The sequence below is a fragment of the Haemaphysalis longicornis genome, unplaced genomic scaffold (genome assembly GCF_048455015.1).
Source record: "Haemaphysalis longicornis isolate Haplotype H1 unplaced genomic scaffold, Haemaphysalis longicornis Haplotype H1 scaffold_4, whole genome shotgun sequence".
Taxonomy (NCBI): domain Eukaryota; kingdom Metazoa; phylum Arthropoda; class Arachnida; order Ixodida; family Ixodidae; genus Haemaphysalis; species Haemaphysalis longicornis.
The window spans coordinates 107,917,993-107,939,691 of NW_027526361.1; the positions used below are offsets into that span (position 1 = coordinate 107,917,993).

General features: G+C 46.9%; 2 protein-coding genes across 4 annotated transcripts in view; one reads left to right on the plus strand and one right to left on the minus strand.

Moving 5' to 3' along the window:
• The first annotated feature begins 875 nt into the window (after positions 1-875).
• LOC144179243 (galactosylgalactosylxylosylprotein 3-beta-glucuronosyltransferase S-like) overlaps positions 876-21,699 on the plus strand; it is a 65,844-nt gene continuing 45,020 nt past the window's right edge. The window contains exons 1-2 of one of the 2 annotated variants that reach the window (XM_077707532.1): positions 876-1,863; positions 7,128-7,211. In XM_077707532.1, coding sequence (XP_077563658.1) covers positions 1,626-1,863; positions 7,128-7,211 — 322 coding nt within the window. In that variant the 5' untranslated portion in view covers positions 876-1,625. Of the gene's footprint in view, positions 1,868-7,127; positions 7,212-21,699 lie in introns of both variants that reach the window. The other variant, XM_077707533.1, reaches the window with a different exon arrangement.
• LOC144179242 (uncharacterized) overlaps positions 12,444-21,699 on the minus strand; it is a 35,053-nt gene continuing 25,797 nt past the window's right edge. For both annotated transcript variants that reach the window (XM_077707531.1, XM_077707530.1), the window contains exons 8-10: positions 17,393-17,531; positions 14,802-15,053; positions 12,444-12,919 (exon numbers count right to left, since the gene is read on the minus strand). In XM_077707531.1, coding sequence (XP_077563657.1) covers positions 12,783-12,919; positions 14,802-15,053; positions 17,393-17,531 — 528 coding nt within the window. In that variant the 3' untranslated portion in view covers positions 12,444-12,782. The remainder of the gene's footprint in view (positions 12,920-14,801; positions 15,054-17,392; positions 17,532-21,699) is intronic.

The following is a 21,699-nucleotide window of genomic DNA, read 5'->3' on the forward strand; positions in this document are numbered from 1 at the left end:
TCAAGTAGAAATGAAGAGGTTGATAATGTGGACCAGCGCTTCATGAATTTCATTTATTACGCGCTTAATTGGCCCTGGTTTAATACCATCATGCCCTGCAGCGGAATAATTCTTCAGTTCACTTATCAGAGCACGTACCTTTGCTGCATTGGTAGGCCGAAGAAAACTTATGCTTGCCACTTCCGCATCGTGTGTGGTGACCGGCCAGCTTTCACTATCGCATTGAGCTCCCTTCGCGCCCACAGGCTCAAAGTGTTCATTGATGAGCGTCAGATTCTTTTTATCAAAATTCATATCCTGCAATCGCTTCGTCTGCGGTTTGATTGCTAATTCGTTAACGGCCTTCCAGATCGGCCTTCCAGCCCGCACCGCGCTGATCTCACAGAGTGGCCAACAGCCACCATTACTGGCAGCGCAAAACTGGAAAGAACATTAAGTAGCGCTGAATTGTACTTGAATGCTTTCGCATTCACAATTCATACAGTGTGCTTCGGTGTCCTCGGAGAGAGAGAGAGAAAGAGAAAACGTTTATTGAAGCAACCGGGACGGCGTAGGGGAAAAAATAGTTAGGAGCTGTGGGTGGGCACCCTAGTCCGGTAGGCCGGGTGCCGCGGCCGCCATCCTCGCCCGATAGATCTGGGCCTTCTAGTCTTCGACCTGGCAGCTCTGCAACGCCCACTACCACTGCTCAGAGTTTTTTTTTATTTCCTGGCATCGAATCGCACAAAAAGAAAAAAAATGTTATGGAACTTCTGATGTGCATCCTTGTTCATTAGCGAAGCAGGAAGCGGGATATCGCAATCAGCGGAAGCCGCTAAGATCAACAGGGCGCAGGGACAGTGAAGCGTGGCATTATTGGCTTCCGCCGTCGTTCACCGCGCTACACGGACCGAGAAATGCCAGAGCGTACAGGCGCCGCTCTTGCCTCATTCCGCCAGAGGACAACGTCAGTATAAGGTCACCAGCCGCCAAACAATACTCACTGCCTGGCATTGTAGTGTGAACTCGTTTCGGAGCGCCCAAGTTCGCCAGCGTCCATACGATCCCGTGCGTCCAGTGTGTGTGTGCTTTTAGGAAGACTGCTAGCCAGATTGCAGGTGCCGTCTGACAACACCGCAGTTCGAATAATTGAGTTTTACCCTGCTGTTTTTTGGTCAGTGGCCATACGAATTTGCCCCTTAACTGTGTACAGTGTGTGAAGCACTGCTAGCCATATTAACAACACCACAGTAAGAGCAGTTCAGTTGTATTTGGGGTCGTGATTGTGACCTTGTTCAACGGCTGGTTCGAACATCTCCAGAAGGGGTTTCTTTTCCTTCAAGGGTTTCGAAGTGGTGCATCATAACCCGGCCCATGCATCCACGTCGGGAAAGGTCATCGACAGAGACGTGGCGTCCCCGATGACCGTACCACGGTGTAGACAGCGTGAAGGGATCTGGTGTTCATACCAAGCCAGACGTTCGAGGGTAGCCAGCACTGCGTGTTGTCATAGCTGGAGAAGAGCGAGTTGCCATTGTGGGCCGAATTCAGGAATTTGACGCTGTTTGCTTTGAAGGAAGGCCAGAAGAATCAGGACGAGTGGACACCAGAACTGTTCCCAGAAGATACGGTGCCCGCAACTCTCGATGAACGGAGGTGACGGCGTGGACACGGCGACCCTGCTTCCCACCAATCACTCTTACGTGTCTGTCTGGGCGAAGAGATGCGCAGAAGAGGAAAAATCTCCTGCAATTCAGTACGAAAGGAGTTTCTTGAGCGTCTCCGAGGAGAAAAATGGCAAAGGAAAGATGAAGAAAACAAACAATCGTTTCGTGAATGCGGTCACCAGGGTGGAAAGGTCCATTGGTAGTGAACTGAGAAAAGGTAAGTGGCTTTACTTCTGATCCCTTGATGCCCTTTGTATGAAAATGCGTTAAACGCAATGAATATATAACTTTAAGTCGGGAATGTAAAAGGCACAAACCCTCTATTTATTGAAAAAAAGAAACCCCAATTTGGTTTCTTTCCTTTCGCAGACTTTGCAGGCACTCCAATAAACTACAAAAAATGACTGTTCATGAAGTAACGTTTGTTTGCCTCCACCTCACATCCCCGCACTCCGCACGGATGAAGCATGCTTTAATTCGTCATTTCAGAATCAGAAAATTCAGAAAAAGGGTTTATTTTTTTTAATTGATAATGTATACATGTGTGACAATACAGAAGGAGGTCCCAGAGCCAAGGGCTGAAAGGGAACCTCTTGTGAGTAAGCCCATAGTCACTGGTACATGAAATATTAGCAGTAGATCAAAGAAATCAACACAATTAACACATAGTCAAAGGTAACAGGAGACAGGCAGTTGCATATTGACAATATAAATCGCCAATATGGTTACGACTGTAGAAAAAAATTCAAGAAGACCTCTTCTAAATACATGCAACGACGAAGAAAGTTTAACGTTCGTTGGCAGGGAATTCCAAAACACGAGAGCGGCAAAGTGGGCAGCTTGTTTTCCATACTTGGAGTGTGCAATAGGTAATAGCAATTTATGATTAGTGGCAAATCTAGTGGAATTTAAGTTAACAAGACTTGACCAAGTGAAAACATTTAGTGGTACCATGTTATGTAATTACTTAAACAACAGGATTGTCAGGTTATATAAGAATAATTCATTGATAGATAATATACTCAACTGCCGAAGCAGTGAAGAAGCATGGGTGCAAAATGAACTAAACGTTAATATGCGAATGGCCTGATTTTGGAGATGTTGCAATGGCATCAAATGTGTGGGGTACGTGTTACCCCATGAAGATAAGCAATACGTAAAATGGCTATGAATGAAAGCATAGTAAAGGGAAAGTGAAGTTGATACACTAAAGAAATGGCGTCCTTCCAGTAATATCCTGATGCATTGAGCACCTTTTGTCCTTAACTATGAAATGTGCTGAGTGTATTCTAAATGGCTGTCAGAAACAACTCCAAGAAACAGGCATTGGTTGACTACTTGAATGGTATGATTGTTAATACTTATTATTGGTTCGTGTGTAAGGTGACGCTGACTGGAATGGAAGATCATGAACATTGTTTTAGATGCGTTGATATGCAAAGAGTTTTGGCGACACCATAGCAAAATGTTGTTAATGTCAGAGGTAAGTTTTTCTGTCAGGGAATGAAGGCATTTGTCAGTAGCTAATATTGTATTATCGTCGGCGTACAAGAAGGGTTCGGAGCTGGAAAGACAATTAGGCAGGTCATTGATGTATATTAAGAAGAGAAGAGGACCTAGTATTGAGCACTTGGGCACGCCTTTGTTTGTGGTTTTAGAGTTCAAAAGATTTTGTGAAACACAGACTGCTTGTCTTCGATCAGATAAGTAGTTTTGAATAAGCGACAGAGCAGGTCCTAAAACACCTATTGCAGTTAGTTTATGAAACAGAATGCTGTGAATGATCGAATCGAAAGCTTTTGTTAGACCAATGAAGAGGGCTCCAGCATATTTTCCCGAATCAATTGCATATTTAATTTTGTCAGTGAAAGACAGTACAGCAAGATTGGCGGAGTGACCGGCGCGGAAGCCGAACTGGTGTTTAGATAGGGTGTTGAATTTTGATAAGTACCTGTCTAAACGCCGAGCAATGCATTTTTCGATTATTTTGCTGGAAAGCGGAATAATGGAAATTGGTCTATAATTGGAGATTAAAGTTCAGTCTCCTTTTTTAAATACCGGTGTGACTTTGGCTCTTTTTAGTGTAGGAAATACAGCTGTTTTGAAACATGAAGTTTGAAAATATATGATCAATTAAAGTACCCGCATGACCAGCGACGCATCTAGTGGGAAGAGTAATTAAGGATTCGTAGCCAAATCCAAAAAAAAAAGCAGTTGGTTTAATCAATGCGGGTGTGGTTTTCCTCGTCTAAGATATTAATATGATATCATCCATTCTTACAACTTTATGCTTTTCAGATGAAATGGGGCTGAGGAGGTCGTTAAAAGCGGTACAGAAGACCGACACCTATGATGACGGGAAATGATATATGCAACCTGGGATAATTTTGCTAACATGAGATGGTAAAAAGCAATCTTCGAGTTCTATCCACACCGATTCGCAATTCATTACGGACAGTTTCAGATCAAGTCGTCTTTTGTGTTTTATGGATGGTGAAACGAAAATAGCCGCTCCCTCGTGATTGCTGTTCGAGCGATAGCAGTATTCTGATGAGTAGACCCGCCGCGGTGGCTCAGTGGCTAAGGCGTTGCGCTGCTGAGCACGAGGTCGCGGGTTCGATTCCCGGCCGCGGCGGCCGCTTTTCTAATGGAGGCGAAAAGCAAAAACGCCCGTGTGTACGAGATTTCGGCGCACGATAAAGATCCCCAGGTGGTCAAAATTAATCCGGAGCCCTCCACTACGGCGCGCCTCATCGCCTGCGTTGCGTCGGCGCGTTAAACCCCACAATCAATCAATCAATTCTGATGAGTAGGATAGAGGGCCATGTAAATGTTTATCATCAGGCGAAAGCTAAGTTTCTGTCATGCAAATACAAGAAAAATTGTGCCCTAATGTTGATAGCGAAGCGCAAATTTCGTCACAGTGCTTGTTCAAACTTCGGGCATTAAAGTGTATTACTGATAAGCAAAGGTTACGAAGAAAAGCTTTAAGTGTATCTGGTGAAAAGTATGTGGCTATGATGAAAGGGAATTGATAGTGTTATCGCGTTGTCTACACGGTGATCCCAGCTAGCGAAACACCGAGAAATCTGCATCGGATGCAATTCGGAACACCCGACTGTAATTGGTCTGTCTTGCTTTAATGTGGCCATTGTCGGTCCACAAGTGAAGCCACCCTTTCTCTTTTTTGATTGCCAGAGCCTTTGCAAACACCCTCTTGTTATCAAGGATGAGATGGTCGTTAATGTAGACGGGGTAATTATCTGGTCCGGGGAAATCAAGGTCCTTTGTGTTAAGGCGGGCCTTCCGCGCTTTACTTACGAATTTCTGTTTTTTGGAGCGGGAACAAAAACGGCAATATTGTTTTGATTTGTTCCAGCCCTCGTAGGCACGCGGTGAATGAAGTCTATGTCAATGTCTGAATTGGTACAGATAACCTTTGTGTCAATCACCTTAAGAATTGCCGTGCGGTCATCGCCTTGAATACAGGGAATTCCCTTCAGCTCTACATTGTTAATCCGAGAGTACTGTTCCATCTCAGCGACTTTTCTTGTGAGTTCATCATTCTGAACAGTCAATGCCCTGTTTGTAGCAACTAGAGTTTTGTTTTTTGCGCGAGCTTCTTCGACAATCTTCGACGAGAGAGTTAAGATGCGTAACACTAGCTACCAGACCATCGAGCTCAACCTTCATTGACGCGAGATCCGGTGCTGAAGCGTCAGCATCACATCAGCGTCAGCATCACTCGTGCGGAAAAACGATCTTTTTTTGTTGCTGCGGCAAAGTGCCAAATGTTTGGAACGATCGAGTATCCCCGGTGAACGCCGCTTATGCGGCGTAGAGGGGCGGGACCTGCAACCAACAGGAACACAGCTAGGTGAACGTCACGGCATTACCATTTTCACGCTTAGCAACCAGATGGCGTTGCTTGCATACGCGTGGCATAAGCGCGGTCGCATCAAAACAAACACCCGATTATTCACGACACGATTTCGCGCGCCGTTTTCAACGAATGCTTAATCGTTGTCCACGCGAGTCGCGGACATCACAGCAGTTCGGAAGAAGTACAGGAGGACCAAAAAAGAACCGTCCGGAAACACCAAAATGTGCTAGTCACGCACAACAAGCATAATAAGCGAACCCAGGGTAGCTTGCTGCGTTTGTCTTCTCTGCTATGTGTGCGTATATTAAAAAAAATGTGGCGATTATTATATGAAACCACAAAAAAAAAAACTAATTTTTACGGCAAAATAGCCTGAATCAACTTGCCCAGGAAGTGCAATAAACCTGTTTTTTTTAAAATTACAACAAGCTTTGCTTGTGGCACTTAATCCGGTCTGCAAACAACGCGCGTCTGAAATGCCAAAATCGCGACGTTCGCAGGCCTTGTAGACGACATTTCCAGACATTGCGAACTTCTCAAGGGGGAATGTTCGTTACACCGAATTCGCAGACGAAAAAAACACTTTGTAGAGCGGGCTTAAAGTAGCTAAAAATATGTGAAAGTTGATTCAAACAAAGGACATCAAGCGTGGTATCGAAACAATAAAAAAATGTCATTTCAATGTTGAGAGAACATTCTGTTAGGCGTTATTTCCTATCAAAAAAGAAAACGGCATAACAAAGCCCCAACAATTAATTATTGCTGTCATGGTGGAATAATCTGGTCCAGCAGGGCTTGATACGGCAAATAAATGCTCAGAAAAAGAAAACCAATCCAAACAAAAATTTGTATTCACCTTAATATTTGGAGGTTTCCAAGAGCCGATGCTTTACCGTGGCTATTAGACGAGCAGTAGTGGAGGGTTTCGAATTAACTTAGACCACATGGTGATCGTTCACATGTGGCGTAATCTCAACAGACAAAGGCGTTTTCGTGTATCGCCTTTACCAGAAAAACCGCCGCCGCGGTCGACAGTTAAATACGCGTCATCGGGCTAAGCAGGATGAAGTCAGCCATGAGCCAACGCTGCGGCAGAAATCTATCTTGTACCATAGAGGGAATATGGAGTGCGAATAAGACACCTTTTTTGTTGATTGTGCTAGTAGGCTAGCGTTGTAAAAAAGAGCAAATAAGGTGTTTCGCGGATTGGGCCTATACATATGAGACCCATGTCGCAAAATTATTCGCTCAAGCCTAATCGACTTGCGCTGAATACAGAATTGAATAGGTGGAGAAACGGAAAGGTTTGCACGACGTTCTGCCTTTCGCGCAATGACGATCACCAAACCAATAGCCGGGTTTATTTTCTGTAGACGAGAGAAACTAAGCTGCTACGACCTGTATTCTACCTCCTTCATTTATCGTAATAAGTTTACTCCAAAACTTTTATAGATCTCAGTCAAGTTGTGACGGGAATGATTTATCGGAAATTGTCTGCTTACAGCGCGCTTCTTCCCGTCCACCTATTCCCAAAGAAGCATGCATCTCTGGGCCTCCGCCCTGCAAGTGTTTCACATTTTCCGGTGTTTATTTCGCAGTGCTTTTCGGACCACGCCTCCGGTTCCGTCTGTGGCTGAAGATAGGAACGTGTGTAGTGGCGCTCCTGCTCCTTCTCCTGCTCGGTAAGTGCACGACTTAAATGAATAAACAAACACGCCGGTTGCGCACACATACTGTATACATTGCGGTGCTCTACCATACCAGACCTCTGCATCTGCGAAATGTGGTCATTATTTCCCATACACAGATGCGCGCTCACAGCAGAATAGATTTTATTCGCAATGCATCACGATCTCTTATCAGAAAACTTGGTTTTAAACCACAAGGTACAATCGCGGCATAACATTTCTAATTTGTTGAGTAGTTTCGATTTGACGTATTTTCTTGCGCCATCAAGCAACAGAGAGTCCATGTAGTGGCGCCTTTGTAGTTTTCGTACCATCCAGTGATTCGTGCTGTACGGAGGCAACAAACTATGCCACTTCGAGTGTTGGGGTACACGTACAAGGAATACTAATTGTCTGTCGAAGCTGCGTGAAAGCAGTGCAAACGAAAGCGAAGAACCGAGACAGATTTTGCCGCACCGCCTTCTGAGTACGACAGCCATGCTGCTCCCGCACTTTACTATGGCATCCTCGCCCACTATCGCTTCTCCCGTCGTACCCACTCACCACCCGACGACCGACTCCCCAATGAAGAAGCTGCTGTTCTCAAAATTATCCCCAGTCCATTTCTTTTCTTTTCAAACTGAACCACTACCACTTTCCGTTTCGACGGTGGCGGTGAGTGTTCATTGTCCTTTTAGGGTAATGTACCTGTGGCGGCGGCATGAGGCGCCTCATTACCGTCGGGAGATTCATGCCCACGCGCCGACATCTCAGTCTGCCCTTCGATGGCTTGAAAATGTTCCCACTGATACAGCTATGCGTCCTCGTTGATGATACCGGCATGCCGCTTGCCAGTCAGTGAGTATTGCAATAAAGTCCTGGTTGGTCGGGGCATTCAGAGCAATGGCAACTGCCTCGGCATCTCCTTTTGAGGTGGTACACGCTGTCAGTGCGGTCAGTTGTTGTCCTGCGGCGTTAACAACGCAAAGCACTTGACGTGGCCTGGTTGATGTATCTTGTATTTTAGGTACACCTATTCTTGGCCTTTATGGCCTCAGCTTCCGCAATGTATAGTAAAAACAACCTTATCGCTACGCCGTGAAATGCGGAGTATCTTCACGTCACAAGTGCTATCAATAAACGTGACCCACTAATACCCCTTTTATCCTTTGTGGGGGAAGCCCCCAACACTCCCCTTGTCAATATTTGTCTGTCTGAAGAGCGAGGATAATGTGTGTCTGGTTTTTATCAAGGAGATAACACAGGTGCAAGCGATAAAACGAAGTTGCTCTTCAGACGCATACAACTGATAAATGAGCTATCGAGGCTTTCACACAGAAACAAAAGGGATACGCGGGCGTGTGTGCATGCCATTTGGTTGACGTGAAAAGCCTCCAATATCTCCCTTGTCAGTGGTTTCTGCTCGAGGGCCGAATAGACTGTCTGGTTTTACAAAACAGAGAACACAGGCCGAAATGACGAAACGTCAGACACAGACGGCAAGTGATAAATGGGATACTGAGAGCTTTTTTATACTGAGAAAAGGTGTGTGTGCGCGCGCGCGTGTGCGTGTGTGTGTGTGTGCGTGCGTGCGTGTGTGTGTGTGTGTGTGCGTGCGTGCGTGCGTGCGTGTGTGTGTATGTGTGTGTGTGCGTGTGCGTGTGTGTGTGTGTGTGTGTGTGTGTGTGTGTGTGTGTGTGTGTGTGTGTGTGTGTGTGTGTGTGTGCGCGCATGAGGTTGTGGCTGCGTAGAGCTTGCTAAATGTGGAACAGCAGCACAGATAACTTTTTCCACGCTTCCGCGCCTTCGCACGGCAACCCCATAACCGTTGTCATCACAATTCCCTCGTATTACGAGTCCCGTCAAAAGAAGTGTTCTCTAGCCACAGAGCGTCTGTGCGAGTACGAAAGCTTACAAGCAGGGCGCCATGTAGTCGTCGTTGGTGAATAAGGCTAGTGTGCACGCTCACCGGTTTCCATGATGCCCATATTTTAACAGCGAAGCTTATTAGCAAATGACAATTTCTCCTGTCCACAGTTAAGAATACCAAGAAAATGCCGAGTGAGCGCACGTGAGCGCGTACCACATGGCCACCACCCGGCAGTTTAAAAAAACGAACGAAATGTGGAGCGCTCGTGTGCGCGTGCCTCGCGGCGACCGCCAGGTGTCTCCGGCGCACGTTTGTCAAGCCAAGCATACCCACTTAGGATACTGGCCAAAACCGGCAAAAAAGCCACTTCAGCGTTTGCCGTCATCGCGAACACTTTCTAGAAACGAAAAACATACATCATAGCTTATGCCCCTCCAAGGTGATGTCCAATGATCATAAGTTCAAAAAGAAAAATGAAGGAAGCTCACACTTATAGTAACAATGATGGTGTATGGGTCGTTGGGGCAGCGAAGAAGGAAATTGGGTGTAATTGTGGACTTAAATCGTCGTGATGGTCGTGAAAGTTGCGTGCAGCTTCGCTACCTTCAAGTCTTACGCGTTAATGTGAGCTGCCTCCGTTTTTTTCCTTTGGCGGGGAGCGTTTTGCCCTACTGGCAATTGTTGACTGCAGCAGCGTTACTATGACAGGATAAACGGCGCAAATAACCCATCAAGGGTAAATGGCAGTGACCATTACCATAATTAGAAGAACTCTTATTTACTATTATTTCGAATACAATAATCACCATGAACACAGTAACGTTGCCGGGGCTCTTTGGGATCATGATTAGGATTCTGAAAATGATGATCTTGGTATGGTGGCCCGTCGTCTACCGGGTAACGTGCATAGTATTGGCGGTGAAAGGATCACTTGTGCGTGCGCGCTTGACGCAAGTGTTGGTGATTGATTGACTTTACGGTTTGACGCGCCTACGCAACGCAGGTGACGAGGCGGGCCGTAGTGGAGGGCTGCGGATTAATTTTGACCACCTGGGGATCTTTAACGTGCGCCGAAATGTCCTACACACGGGAGTTTTCGCTTTTCGCCTCCATCAGAAAAGTGGCCGCCGCGGCTGGGAATCGAACCCGCGTCCTCGTGCTCAGCAGCGCAACGACCTAGCCACTGAGCCGCCGCGGCACATTTTGACGCAAATGTTGGCGGCTTCCGAGGCGCTGCAGGTGCTCGCCATTGGCATACACCAGCTGCTTTCGGCTTAGTACGCCAAAGGCATGTCGTAAGTTCGGCATACAGCTGTGTATGGTTACCGTAATTGTGAAGGAAGTAAAGCCTTGCGTCTTCACAGCTCATAGGCAGATGAAATCAGGTGTTCCTTTGTTTTAAATGCATAGCATTCTTTTCTCAATACCCGCCCCTCCTCCCCCTTCCAACCCCCCCCCCCCCCCCGGTAGGACTGTGTTACGCCCTGCATTTCCACATAAATGCAGAGTTGTCGGAAGTCACACCTTCAATCTTTGTAAGAGCGTAAATAGAGATAACTGGTCATACAGAAATTAAACAAAAAACAAAAAATAGAAAAAAATACAGAAAAAATAGTGACAGTGGCGACCCGTGCGGCGCCATGCATGACCACAAAAATGCATATTTTGCAGAAGTAACACTTTTAAGGTTTACAATAGCATAAATGGAGATACCTGGTAGGGCAGAAATACGAAAAACTAAAAAAATTGGCTGTAAACAACTCACATGCTAGAGAAGCGCCATAAGAATGCTTCACATTGGAGACTATTATCTGAATTTCTGCAATTTTTTTATTTTTGTATCAGGCTTTGGCTCTGTAAAAAAAAAGTTTGTATTCCCTTCCATTCAGCTACACCCACCTGGAGCGGTCATCTGTGAGAATATCGACAAATGCATTGTGCAGAAATTGCATTCTTCTCAGGAAATTTTGTAACACCAAATAAATTGGTCGCTGGGTGTACATCTTGTAACAGATGAAGGAACGCACTGGGGTCTTTAAATGAAGTATTCTGGCAGGCCATGAGAAATTGATGATACAGAACATTGAAAGCGGCAAACACTGTTTGCACTTGGTGCAAGCACCTGCCGCGGTGGCTCAGTGGCTAAGGCGTTGTGCTCCTGAGCACGAAGACGCGGGTTCGACTCCCGGCCGCGGCGGCCGCTTTTCTGAGCGAGGCGAAGAGCAAAAACGCCCGTGTGTACGAGATTTCAGCGCACGGTAAAGGTCCTCAGGTGGTCAAAATTAATCCGGAGCCCTCCACTACGGCGCGCCTCATCACCTGCGTTGCACCGGCGCGTTCAACGCTGCAATTAATCATTGGTGCTCACAAAAACAGGCAGGTTCAGTTAAAAACCTTAGAAAGGCTTTTTTTAGATCCTTATGGTTTCCGTTTTGAAAGAGGGTGAACCTAAACTTGACCTCGAAGACATGCGCTCTTGAGCGCTGATGCCTGGACAGGGGCAACAATGCCTGCGGCTTTCCAAACGAACACCTTTCCGAACCCAGCCAAGCTCCACCTCATCCACCCTTCCCTTTACCCCTCACCAAACTGTAAAGCATGCGGAGCCCTCGCCACCCTTCCCCACATCATATGGGGATGCATCAAAGACACTTTCCCCCCCCCATTTCCTCCAATGAGCAGTGGGAGGAGGCAGTGGCGAGCTCAGACCAGGAGGTCCAACTCTCCCTGGTCACTAGAACCGCCGACGTCGCTGCCCGGCACAAACCGGCAGCTACAACCGCCTTCTAACAGCGCAAGCTCAATAAAGTGCTTTCTCTCTCTCTCTCTTCTAGCACTCGATGAAAAATTCAAAGTAATAAGCCTGCAGTGTCCTATCACTTCTCGTCCTACTACCTCCTATCACTAGATAAGAGGAATTCATGTGACTTTGTTACTACAAGTCATATGAAGGCGAACATCTAGCCAAGGTAGCTTTCAGTCAAAGCATTCGCTAAGCCAGGCTATATTTTTATTGCACATGTTTGCAGCCTGTAGTTTGGTGCGAGCTTTCAATTCTTTTGAGCTGATAGTAATGAGACGAACGATGTTTCATAGCCAGAAATACTTTATATAGGTATTTAAGTTGCGCTGTAGTTACGATACAAAAACGGGAGGGCACACAGTAGGAACGCTTGACATCAGCTAGCACATTACACAGACACAAAAAAGGCAGCGGCGCTAGCACCAGCAACATACAAGAAAAAATAAAAATGGACCCAGCAAACAACTTTGGCAGGGTAAACATATGACAACAGAGGGTGATTCAACATTGGAATCGTGACAATAGCACATTCATATAACTAATTTCCTTCCTGGTCAGACTCATAGCGGCGTACTCATTTTGTTGTCACTTTTATTGCATAAATGTACACAAGGCCACAAACATCTCAGGCCTCCCTGCGTACTTTACACAACTAGGGCTGCGCACGTGTGTTGTTATAAATGGGAGTTCGCTGTCAGCTGTGGCAATGGCCAGCCAAACGTTTTGTGAAGTACGGTACCTGTTCGTTGTCGGTCATATTGACACGCTATATACGGTTCCCACTGCTGGTTGCAGAATAGATAGCCACCCCCTTCATTCGCATCACTGCTCTGCGTGTCGAACCTCATGGGCCTCTTCGTGTGGTTCCAGTTAAGGAGGCGCAGTTCTCGATCTGGAGCTTTGTATGTCACTCCTACTTGAGGCCGCGTTCCCTTTGTTCGAGTACCCAACGAAGGAGGTACGGCCTCATGAATTTTCCCAGCTTGTTGCGGGGGATTTCGTCGACGAAGGTGAGGCCGCCTTCAAGCCGGTAGTCCCTTGGCACGTTGGCTGAACAAAAAAAAAAAAAAAACGCAGGGATTTGAGAGAGGGACATGATCAGTGACAGCCGTAGAATTTCTGCTACACAGACAAAAGGAAGCTGCACGCTTCTGTAATGTTAAAATATCTCGCAGTACAGCAGGATATTGAGCACGAATGCACGCACTGTCACTTTGATTAAGCTCTAGTTTGGGCGGAAATAAAAGTAACAAGTTAACAAATAGTCGAACACGGATATATCGAACTTCAAGGGGATCGCGAAATAGTTCAATATATGAAAAATTCGATAGAAAAAATATGGGCTCTGAGACCTCACCTGTGGTGGACGATCATTTACCGATCTGCGCATTGAAGAATGACAACTAATTCCACACTCACGAAGCAACATGATGCTTTATTTGTGTAAAAAACATCGCTCATATATAAAATTCAAGACGCTGGTCTCGATCTTCTCGAGACTATCCGGGTGCGACAGCCCAGTTCCGTCCATGTCGCCGCAACAACGGCGAATCAAGCTGAACGCAGCCGCCACTTCACCAGCGGAGTACAATCGCACAGCCGCGCCCTCGTCCGGACGATCTGCGCCACTCGAGCTTATCAGCCTGGGTTACTATTGTCGTCACCGAGGCTCGAAACAGCCTGAACATTGCTGTCAGCGTTCACGAAGTCGTCGGCAGACACTCCGTCGACTTTTTCCCTCCCGCCTCGACCCGCTGAATGGCTTTCAGCTTTGTCGCAAAGTCCAGGTTCTTGCGCTTCTCTACGCTGGCTGCAGTTGTAGCGGCCGTTGCTTCCGCGTCGGTTCACCCTCACCCAGTCACACGTGTCGTGAGATACGTACACGATGCCTGCACAACTCGAAAATTCCAGCCGTTCGCGGCGCCTTCGCACACCATGCACAAATAACACGCACGCAAAGGAAGAACAACCCGCACGCAACACAAGAACTTTGATGGTAACGATTCCAAGGCTATCTGAACGTTCTCCAAAAAGCGCTCGCGATGGTCACCTCCGAGAGAAACAGCAACCTAGGAAAGTGCGGGACAACTCTCGAAAGAGCAAAAACAGCAAAATGTAAAAGAAGGAGGAGGCCGCCAGCGCCTTCGTTCCTTCTCTTCCCTTTTCCGAGGCGACATCGGGGGAAGACAGGGCCAGCTAGAGAGAGAGAAAAAAATATTTTCGCAAGCCTGGGAACGTAGCTAGCCGAAAAAAAGAGCTGTTCCTCATTTCGGAGAACGTGTGCGGTCGCAGCGCAGTCGGGGCATCCCTACCTCGCACTGTGACATTTTCTTGGCGTTTCGGGTTTCTGTCCCTGTCGGGTTCCGGCGAAGGCGCGATGTCGCCCGCAAAGCGACTGCCAAAGAGCACCTTCCAGCTCACGTGGCGTTCGATATAGCCAATGTCGGGAAAAATACCGTTCAATATAAACGTACTAATTTCTATACTTCTACACAGAATTTTTGAGGGGATAATTTATGTGTTCGATATAGACAATAATTCGATATACCCGTGTTCGATGTACCCGTGTTCGACTATAGATTTTTTAAATAGATTAAAACAACAAACATAACACAGCACTGAATTTAACGCGTCGAAGATACGCATGGGCTGGAAGGCACGCCGTAGTGGAGGGCTACGGATTAATTTAGATACGCTGGGGTTCGTTTAAACAGGCGTCGAAAACACGACACACAGGTGTTTTAGTTTTTCGGCTCCGTGATAAAAGCGGCCGCCGTGGCCGGTGCAGTGGTGTAGTGCGGACACCACGGTGGGTTGATTCGACTCAAAGCGGGAAACGCTCTTTACTCTCAGCCGGATGTGGGGCAGTTGCACATCAACTTGCAGAATCTTTACCATAAAATTCCAAAGAGGATGCCCAAGCATGACTGACCTTCTACAAAGCGGAGGAAGTATTCGTCGCCCAGAGATTCGGCTCCCGGCTTGGCCACCACGGCTGCGTGTGCCAGATGCCCCGTTTCGGGGTTGGGCAGCCCGACCACGACGCAGTCCTCGACCTCGGGACACTTCAGCAGGGCCGCTTCCACTTCCGCGGGCGCCACCTTCGTGTTCCGGCAGTAGAACATTTCGCTGAGCCGCTGCACCAAGTACAGCCAGCCCTCCTCGTCGTAGTAGCACAGGTCTCCTGCAGCGTGTGTACCGAAATAAAGGGGTCTTGAAGACCAAATATAACTGTGTTCAATTTTCGCACAACTACCTCTCGGTAATTCAGTCCGCTCGACCCCGCCATGAAAGACGTTTTTTTTTTTTGCCGATAAAACGGAACGAAAATTGAGAAACGTTTCAATAATCACTAGCGTCACGGAATACAAATACCTAGGTGTATACGTAACTCAGTCACTCAAGTGGATTAAACATGCAGAGTGCATAATTACAAAGGCCAGTAGAATGTTATATTTTACGTGTAAAAATTTTAATGATGCATCCTGAAAAGTGAAAGAAACAGTGTATTTTATACATGTCTGATCTATACTTGATTATGCGTGTATAGTGTGGGACCCACACCAAGAGTATCCAATAGAAAGATTAGAAAAGCTGCAACACCAGGCAGCGCGTTTTGTTACTAACAATTATGACCCTCCTGCTAGAATCCCCTGAGCACTACACAGTCCAGACGTAAAAAATTAAGATTAAAAATTTTCCACTGTATTCACTACAATAACACTGGCATCGACACAAAACAGTATCTCCTTGAGCCATACTGCACAACACTGCGTCATCAAATTACCAAAAACTGTTAGAGTATTCCCAAAGAACAAACATTTTTGCTCATTCTTTTTCCGAGAACAATACGTGGCTGGAATTTGTTGACGCAGGAATTGATTAGTAATTAGTATACGAAACAACGACGTTTTTCTCCCGTTTATGACCAATGTGGTGTTCGTTTTTTTAACCAATATGAATTAATGCTTTCAAAAAAGTGTATGAGTGTATTTGTCTCCTCTGTTTTGTAGTTGTTGCATGTCCCCCCTACAAAAATTCCCTCGTGGCGATGTAGGTATCTTGTAAATAAAAAAATAATAATAAATTTCGCACTATAGTGGCGTAATGTGGGTAGATGTGACGTGATACGCGCTAAAAATTTTAAACATTTCCAAATTTTAAGATGTTTTAAAAACATTTATTATTGTTTAAACTAAAAACATTTTATCATTGTTCTAACTGCACGCGCGAATTCAAGTGCTGCGACCAAACGGGACTACAGTCACTCGGTCATGTTTCTCGACGGTGACTTGGGCTGGCGGCCTCCCATCGCACATACAAGATTCTCTGACGTCATAGCAAAATCACGTGGATGTGGCTGGGGAGTCGTCTTTGCTTCTTCTCTTCTCTTTACTACCTCGACGATCTGTTTCAATCTCGCGATAAAATTCGCAGCGTTGTTATTTGGATAAAGCAGCCTTTTGAATAAGAAACAAACTTTGCCTTCGTGACCCCTTTAGTAGCCTGTTCTCGCGAGAAGACCGTTCGTGGACGTCTGCCTCTGCGCTGCGTCTGTCACTCATTAATTAAAGAGAAGTTAATGACTTGTGGGAGAAAAGTGAAGCCAATTAAACTCAACGTTTCGAAGCTCAGATATGCTGCTGCAAAGACTGCCATTCTTTCAAGAGACGGTACAACGGATAATGTCTTCTGACGTGCGTTGTAAACTGGCCCTGCTCCTTCGTCGTGGACTACACTATGAGCGCTCCGTATAGCTCGCGCTGGGCGTTCATGACGTCGGCTAACCATGCTGTTCATACGGACGGTCTTTTGAAGGGGCCTTGAATCTTCAGGCTATGAATGGCACAAAAAAAATTCCCCGCATTTCCCCGAGGGGAAGAATGTGAAAGTGCGAATGCACGAGTTGAATTTGCGCGGTTCGGTAATGTTCGCGAAAGAAAGATCACACACACACACACACACACAACTACAAAGAAAGAAAGATGCATTTATTCACAGACACCTATTTGTGTTGTCGTTGTACTTGATTGCTAGAGCGGATCTCAGCTTTGAAATTTCGTGTCAGTACTCCTTTAAGCGGGTGCATTAGCCCTTCTCACGTCCGATTCCTGGCCAATCCCCCACGTGGGTATGTGCCATGTCAGCGGCCAGGCAGCGCGCGCCCATCTCCCCCCGTTGCCAAGGAAGACGAGGAGATTCCTGGCCAATCCCCCACGTGGGTATGCTATGCGGACATCGCCGGTGGACGCAGGTTCAGGGTCGCTTAAGAAGTGCATTCGCACTTAAAAAGGGGTGGCTGCTGGGCACGATGTAGGTAAAGGGTTAGAACTATTAGCCCTATGACCCAACGAAAAAGTGGTCCAGGTGAATCAGCAGAACACGCACCTTTCAGTGACTTGAATATTAGGCACTAAAATATAATACCTACTCTGTATGCTTATTATTTTTCCTGTGGAATCTTGCTTTGTTCAAGCCTTGGGAAACACCCGGATTTACGGGGGAAGAGAATGCCAAGCTGACCTGTCCTGTACCAGCCCTGGTCGTCGGTGACGGGCTCGTCCAGCCTCCCCCAGTATCCGCGCATTATTCCGGGACTCCTCAGTACGAGTTCACCGGGTTCGTGCGGTCCCAGAGGCTTACCCGTGTCAGCATCTCTTACCTGCACGAGAAGCGCGTTCGATGCCATGACATCACCGTAAGGCCCATGCAGTGAGTACGGCCTATTCAGGGCAGTATTAATGCGCGACAAATAACGGCAATGTAGTAGGATTTCCTCAAACTTCATGTTTATTTCTGTTGATTGAAAGTCTCTGGGGAGGTGAGCACAACTAAAGTCCTAAAAAGAATACCGAGTCGTTTCATACGATTGTTTGTGAGTAAATGTTGAACGGAGGGTACGTGGAAAATTTCATATATAAACATTCTATGCCGGTAGACACAAGAAATTAGTTTGAAATCCGAAGCTCGAATTCAGAGCATTGAGGCGGCACTTCAGCTACACACAAGGGCAACGGAATTCTTTAGACCGCCGCAGCTTTTTAAAGGAGCCATGAAGAGAAAACACAAGTTTGGTTCATTCAAACGATTGCTTCGTTAGAATCATACTGACACCACTTTTAACGAAAACTTCGCTGAAATAGGCTACACAATTAGGAAAAAAGGGAATGGCCATGCGACCCACTAGCTCATTTCCCGCAACAGAACCTATGATGTCATACCAGACAGCTCTGCAATTGGCGGAGGGTGACAAAAGCAAACGCAAATTAGGCAGAACTGATAAGCTTGCCGAACAGGCTATTTGCGCTTAAATTTAGGGCACATTCTTCTTAAGTCCCTAAGAATGGGGGTGGGGGGGGGGAATAAACTGTGGAAGTTACGAAAGCACTCGTAAACATAGAAGTACCAATGCGTACCGCTGTTCGTATGGCTCGCACTGTGTTTGGTTTAGCTGTACAGGCCTGCGGTGCTTTGGGGTTGTTTCAGACGACATTGGCCGATTGAAGCAAGCGAAGATGTCTTACGTGACCGCATTTGTCGAGCGAACACCCTGTTTCACGAAACGATTGTCTCCATGAACAAAAAAAGCCAGGTACAAATGCGTTCACAAACCAACCAGAGGCAGAAAACGGCTTGCCACGCAATGGTGGCGCCTTCTAGGTTGACTAACGGTAAACAAGGCCCTGCTATGTCATTGCAGACCACGAAAACGCACGATTTAGCGGGAAAATACAAATTTTAACTTGAAATATTTTTTCTCAGTGAATAAAGCATCGTTTGCATTCGGACAAGCGCCGGGGGCACTATAAAACACGAAATCTTTCGAATAACAGAAACGTGTGCTTTGTCTTCGTGGCTCCTTTAACACCAGCGAAGCAGTGCGGGTGCCGCAGAGGAGCTGCCACCGCCCGTGGCTCCTCGCATGCCGCGGCGTTGCCGAGCAGCGCGAGATCCTTTTCGTTGTGTTTTATTTCTAAGACACGTGTCGCGCCCTCTTTTCGCATTTTTTTTATGAGGCACGCACTGCGGAACGCGTAGCAGCAGAGGAACCAGGCGTGCTCTTCCCGGCGTGCTCTTTTTCTTAGTGTTTTGTTTCCGAGGCACTCTCTGTGTAGGCACGCCTTCCATTATTTTCTTTCCCGTTTGCGTCTTTTGCTTTCTCTCCGTTACTATAACTGAAAGCCTTGGTCAGTCACCCTGACTATACGCCTCGAGCTTCGCGATCGCTGCGCCGCCTGCCGCCGCTTCTCCGCGGCGTTGACGGGATTCGTGCTGCGTGGCTGATAGGGGCTCGTGCAGAGTTTTGGTTCTGTTTCGCTTCTTTACGCCCTTACGCGCCCTAAAAAAACTTGTTATGGTGACGTCTATTGGGAAAGAGTACGTTTAGGTCACTTAAAAAGCAGCTGCGCCTTTGTAGAGTACGCGATCGTCTGCAAGAGCTACCCGCGGATGCGGTTCTGCGCGCTTCGTCGCCGCTCTTCCGGGCGTCGGCGGCGGTAGCAACATATCACCCCTGTCACCTCCAAAATATCAGGCACAAATGACTTCTACTGTCGCCTCGTTTAGACCTGATTCTGGCACAATGAGAGGATGGCTTCATTTTGCAGTGTGGACAACGAATGCGGCTTCGTTTCGAATATATACGTCGCAGAAAAATATGTTTCGGGGATGGGATTACCCAATCCCGGACAATAACTTATGCCTTTTATAATAATATAAACCATGCAAAAATGTTAAGTATATTCCAAGCCTGTGTGTCGTTAAATATGTGCCCATACACGCCATTTAGCAAGAACCAAGGCAAGTTAATGAAACCACAGAAAAATAAATGCTGTGCAAGTGCGGAATTAAGAAACACAATAGCTCTAATGGAAATGAAAAAAAAAAAAAACAGTGCAGCTTCTGACATGCTAAAGACGTTTGTCGAAACTTAAGCCAGGTAGGGTTCACTAGATCAACTATAAGCGAAATGCGCTGCTATTTCTTCGAGACATCGGGGTGGGGGAGGGGGGGGGGATGCTGTGTACAAATGCGGAGCGGAATCAAGCAACTACGTTGTAGTAATCACACACACAAATCTCGCTTTCACTTTCCTTTTGTTTTTATACTGCAACGAACAGCTGATCGTACAGCGGACGCATTTTTGGAAGTATACAGGGTAGGCTGTTCAACAAGCGATGAAATGTGTCGTTGGAAGTGTGTGGTATGTGATAAGGCCCTCTGATTTCAGTTTCTGCTTTATTCTGCAGGCTCCCTGTGACATGTGACGATATTTCGAAGCAGCATTTAGTCGCGGACGCGGATTATATTCTCAGCCCGTCTCTGCGCTGCTCGCAGAGGATATATGTAGCAGATGAATGTTTGCGGGCGCTCACCTCACGACAAGACGACTGTGTCATGCGCTGATCCCCGCGTATAATTAGGCATTGTCCATCGTACTTTTGTTGAATATTCCCGAAATTAACACAGACTAGCTTGTAAATGGTGGTGATCAATATCTGAGGTACATTGGCAAACGTAACTGACGTGCTGTCAGGTATGAGTGCTCCGCTGATTATGTAAGCGCACAAAACCGATTTAAATCGTAGTGTATAGCCGTAGAATGAACATCTGATGAACCAGTTGTTACGAAGACGCTGCTAGTAAATTCAGGTCAGTGTAACTACAATCGGCTCCATCATACGCCGGTTCCGCGACGCTGACCTGTAACACACACCTGGCGCTTATACAGACCGAATATACCACACTAAAATCGCGTCAGAAACATTTACACTTTCGTAAACACACCCCATTTGCGAACAGAGTGACTGCTTCACATAAACATGGATTTCAAACCCCCGCAAACGGTAAATCTCAGTCGTGAACGTGCCGCAAAAGCAGCGGCGGCACTGGGGAGCGGGACGCGGACTCCCGCGGCTGCTTTCGAAACGGGTCGCTAGGGGGATTTCAGTGGCGCCCCTACAGGCCGCGCTCGAGGCGTATACGCCTAGGCTTAACGTCACGGAGCCCTAGCGCTAAGCTTTAATACGTGCTGCGGAACGCCATACTGCTTGTTCGTCAAGTTGCGGTCACCGGTTGACGAGTTCAAAGCCCAATTGTAACGCAGGGTGTAACGCCATGCCGGCACAAATCCGTGTTCGCGCTGCTCGCGCGCCATCTGTACTATCGTAAGTTCGATTGCATGCCGCATTGAAACTATTTACGTCAGGCTGGCACATACCCGCGTTCGCGCTGCCAAGCAAAAATGACAGTTAGCCGGAACGCGTGTTTCCAAACACCTCGTTGTACAACGCCCCACGTAACATGTGTGATGTCACTGCGCGCGCTATTCTATTTAACTCCTGCTGAAAGGAGCTTGCCGTTCGGGCTCTGTGGCCTCGAGGTAGAATTCTGTACACTGGCGCTGATAACCTGTGTTGGAGCCCCAGCGGGTGTACCTTTAAACTTTTTGTTGCAAAATGATTTTTCTTATAAACTGAATTTGATGCGTTGTTTTCAATAACAGTTATTTCGTATGTTTTAGGTCGCTTTAGATGTGGGGCGCAGCCTTTGACCACGTTAATTTTACGTTTTGCACCGTGCGAAGACACATGTCACGTGAGGGGGCTGTACCGCGAAGAGTTTGGGAATACGCAGACGGAACATGCTATGTTTCCCGGATAATTGCTACTTCTGTAACATGCATGCTCAAATGGCTCACTAAGGCCTAGCACACGTTCATAGGTTGAAGGCCTCAACGCCTTACATGGTCCACTTTTAGTCAGCCGGACCCGTCGATATGTGGTGGCAGTGCGGATGCAAGCTCGCTTCACATTCAGGAAGCATTGTGT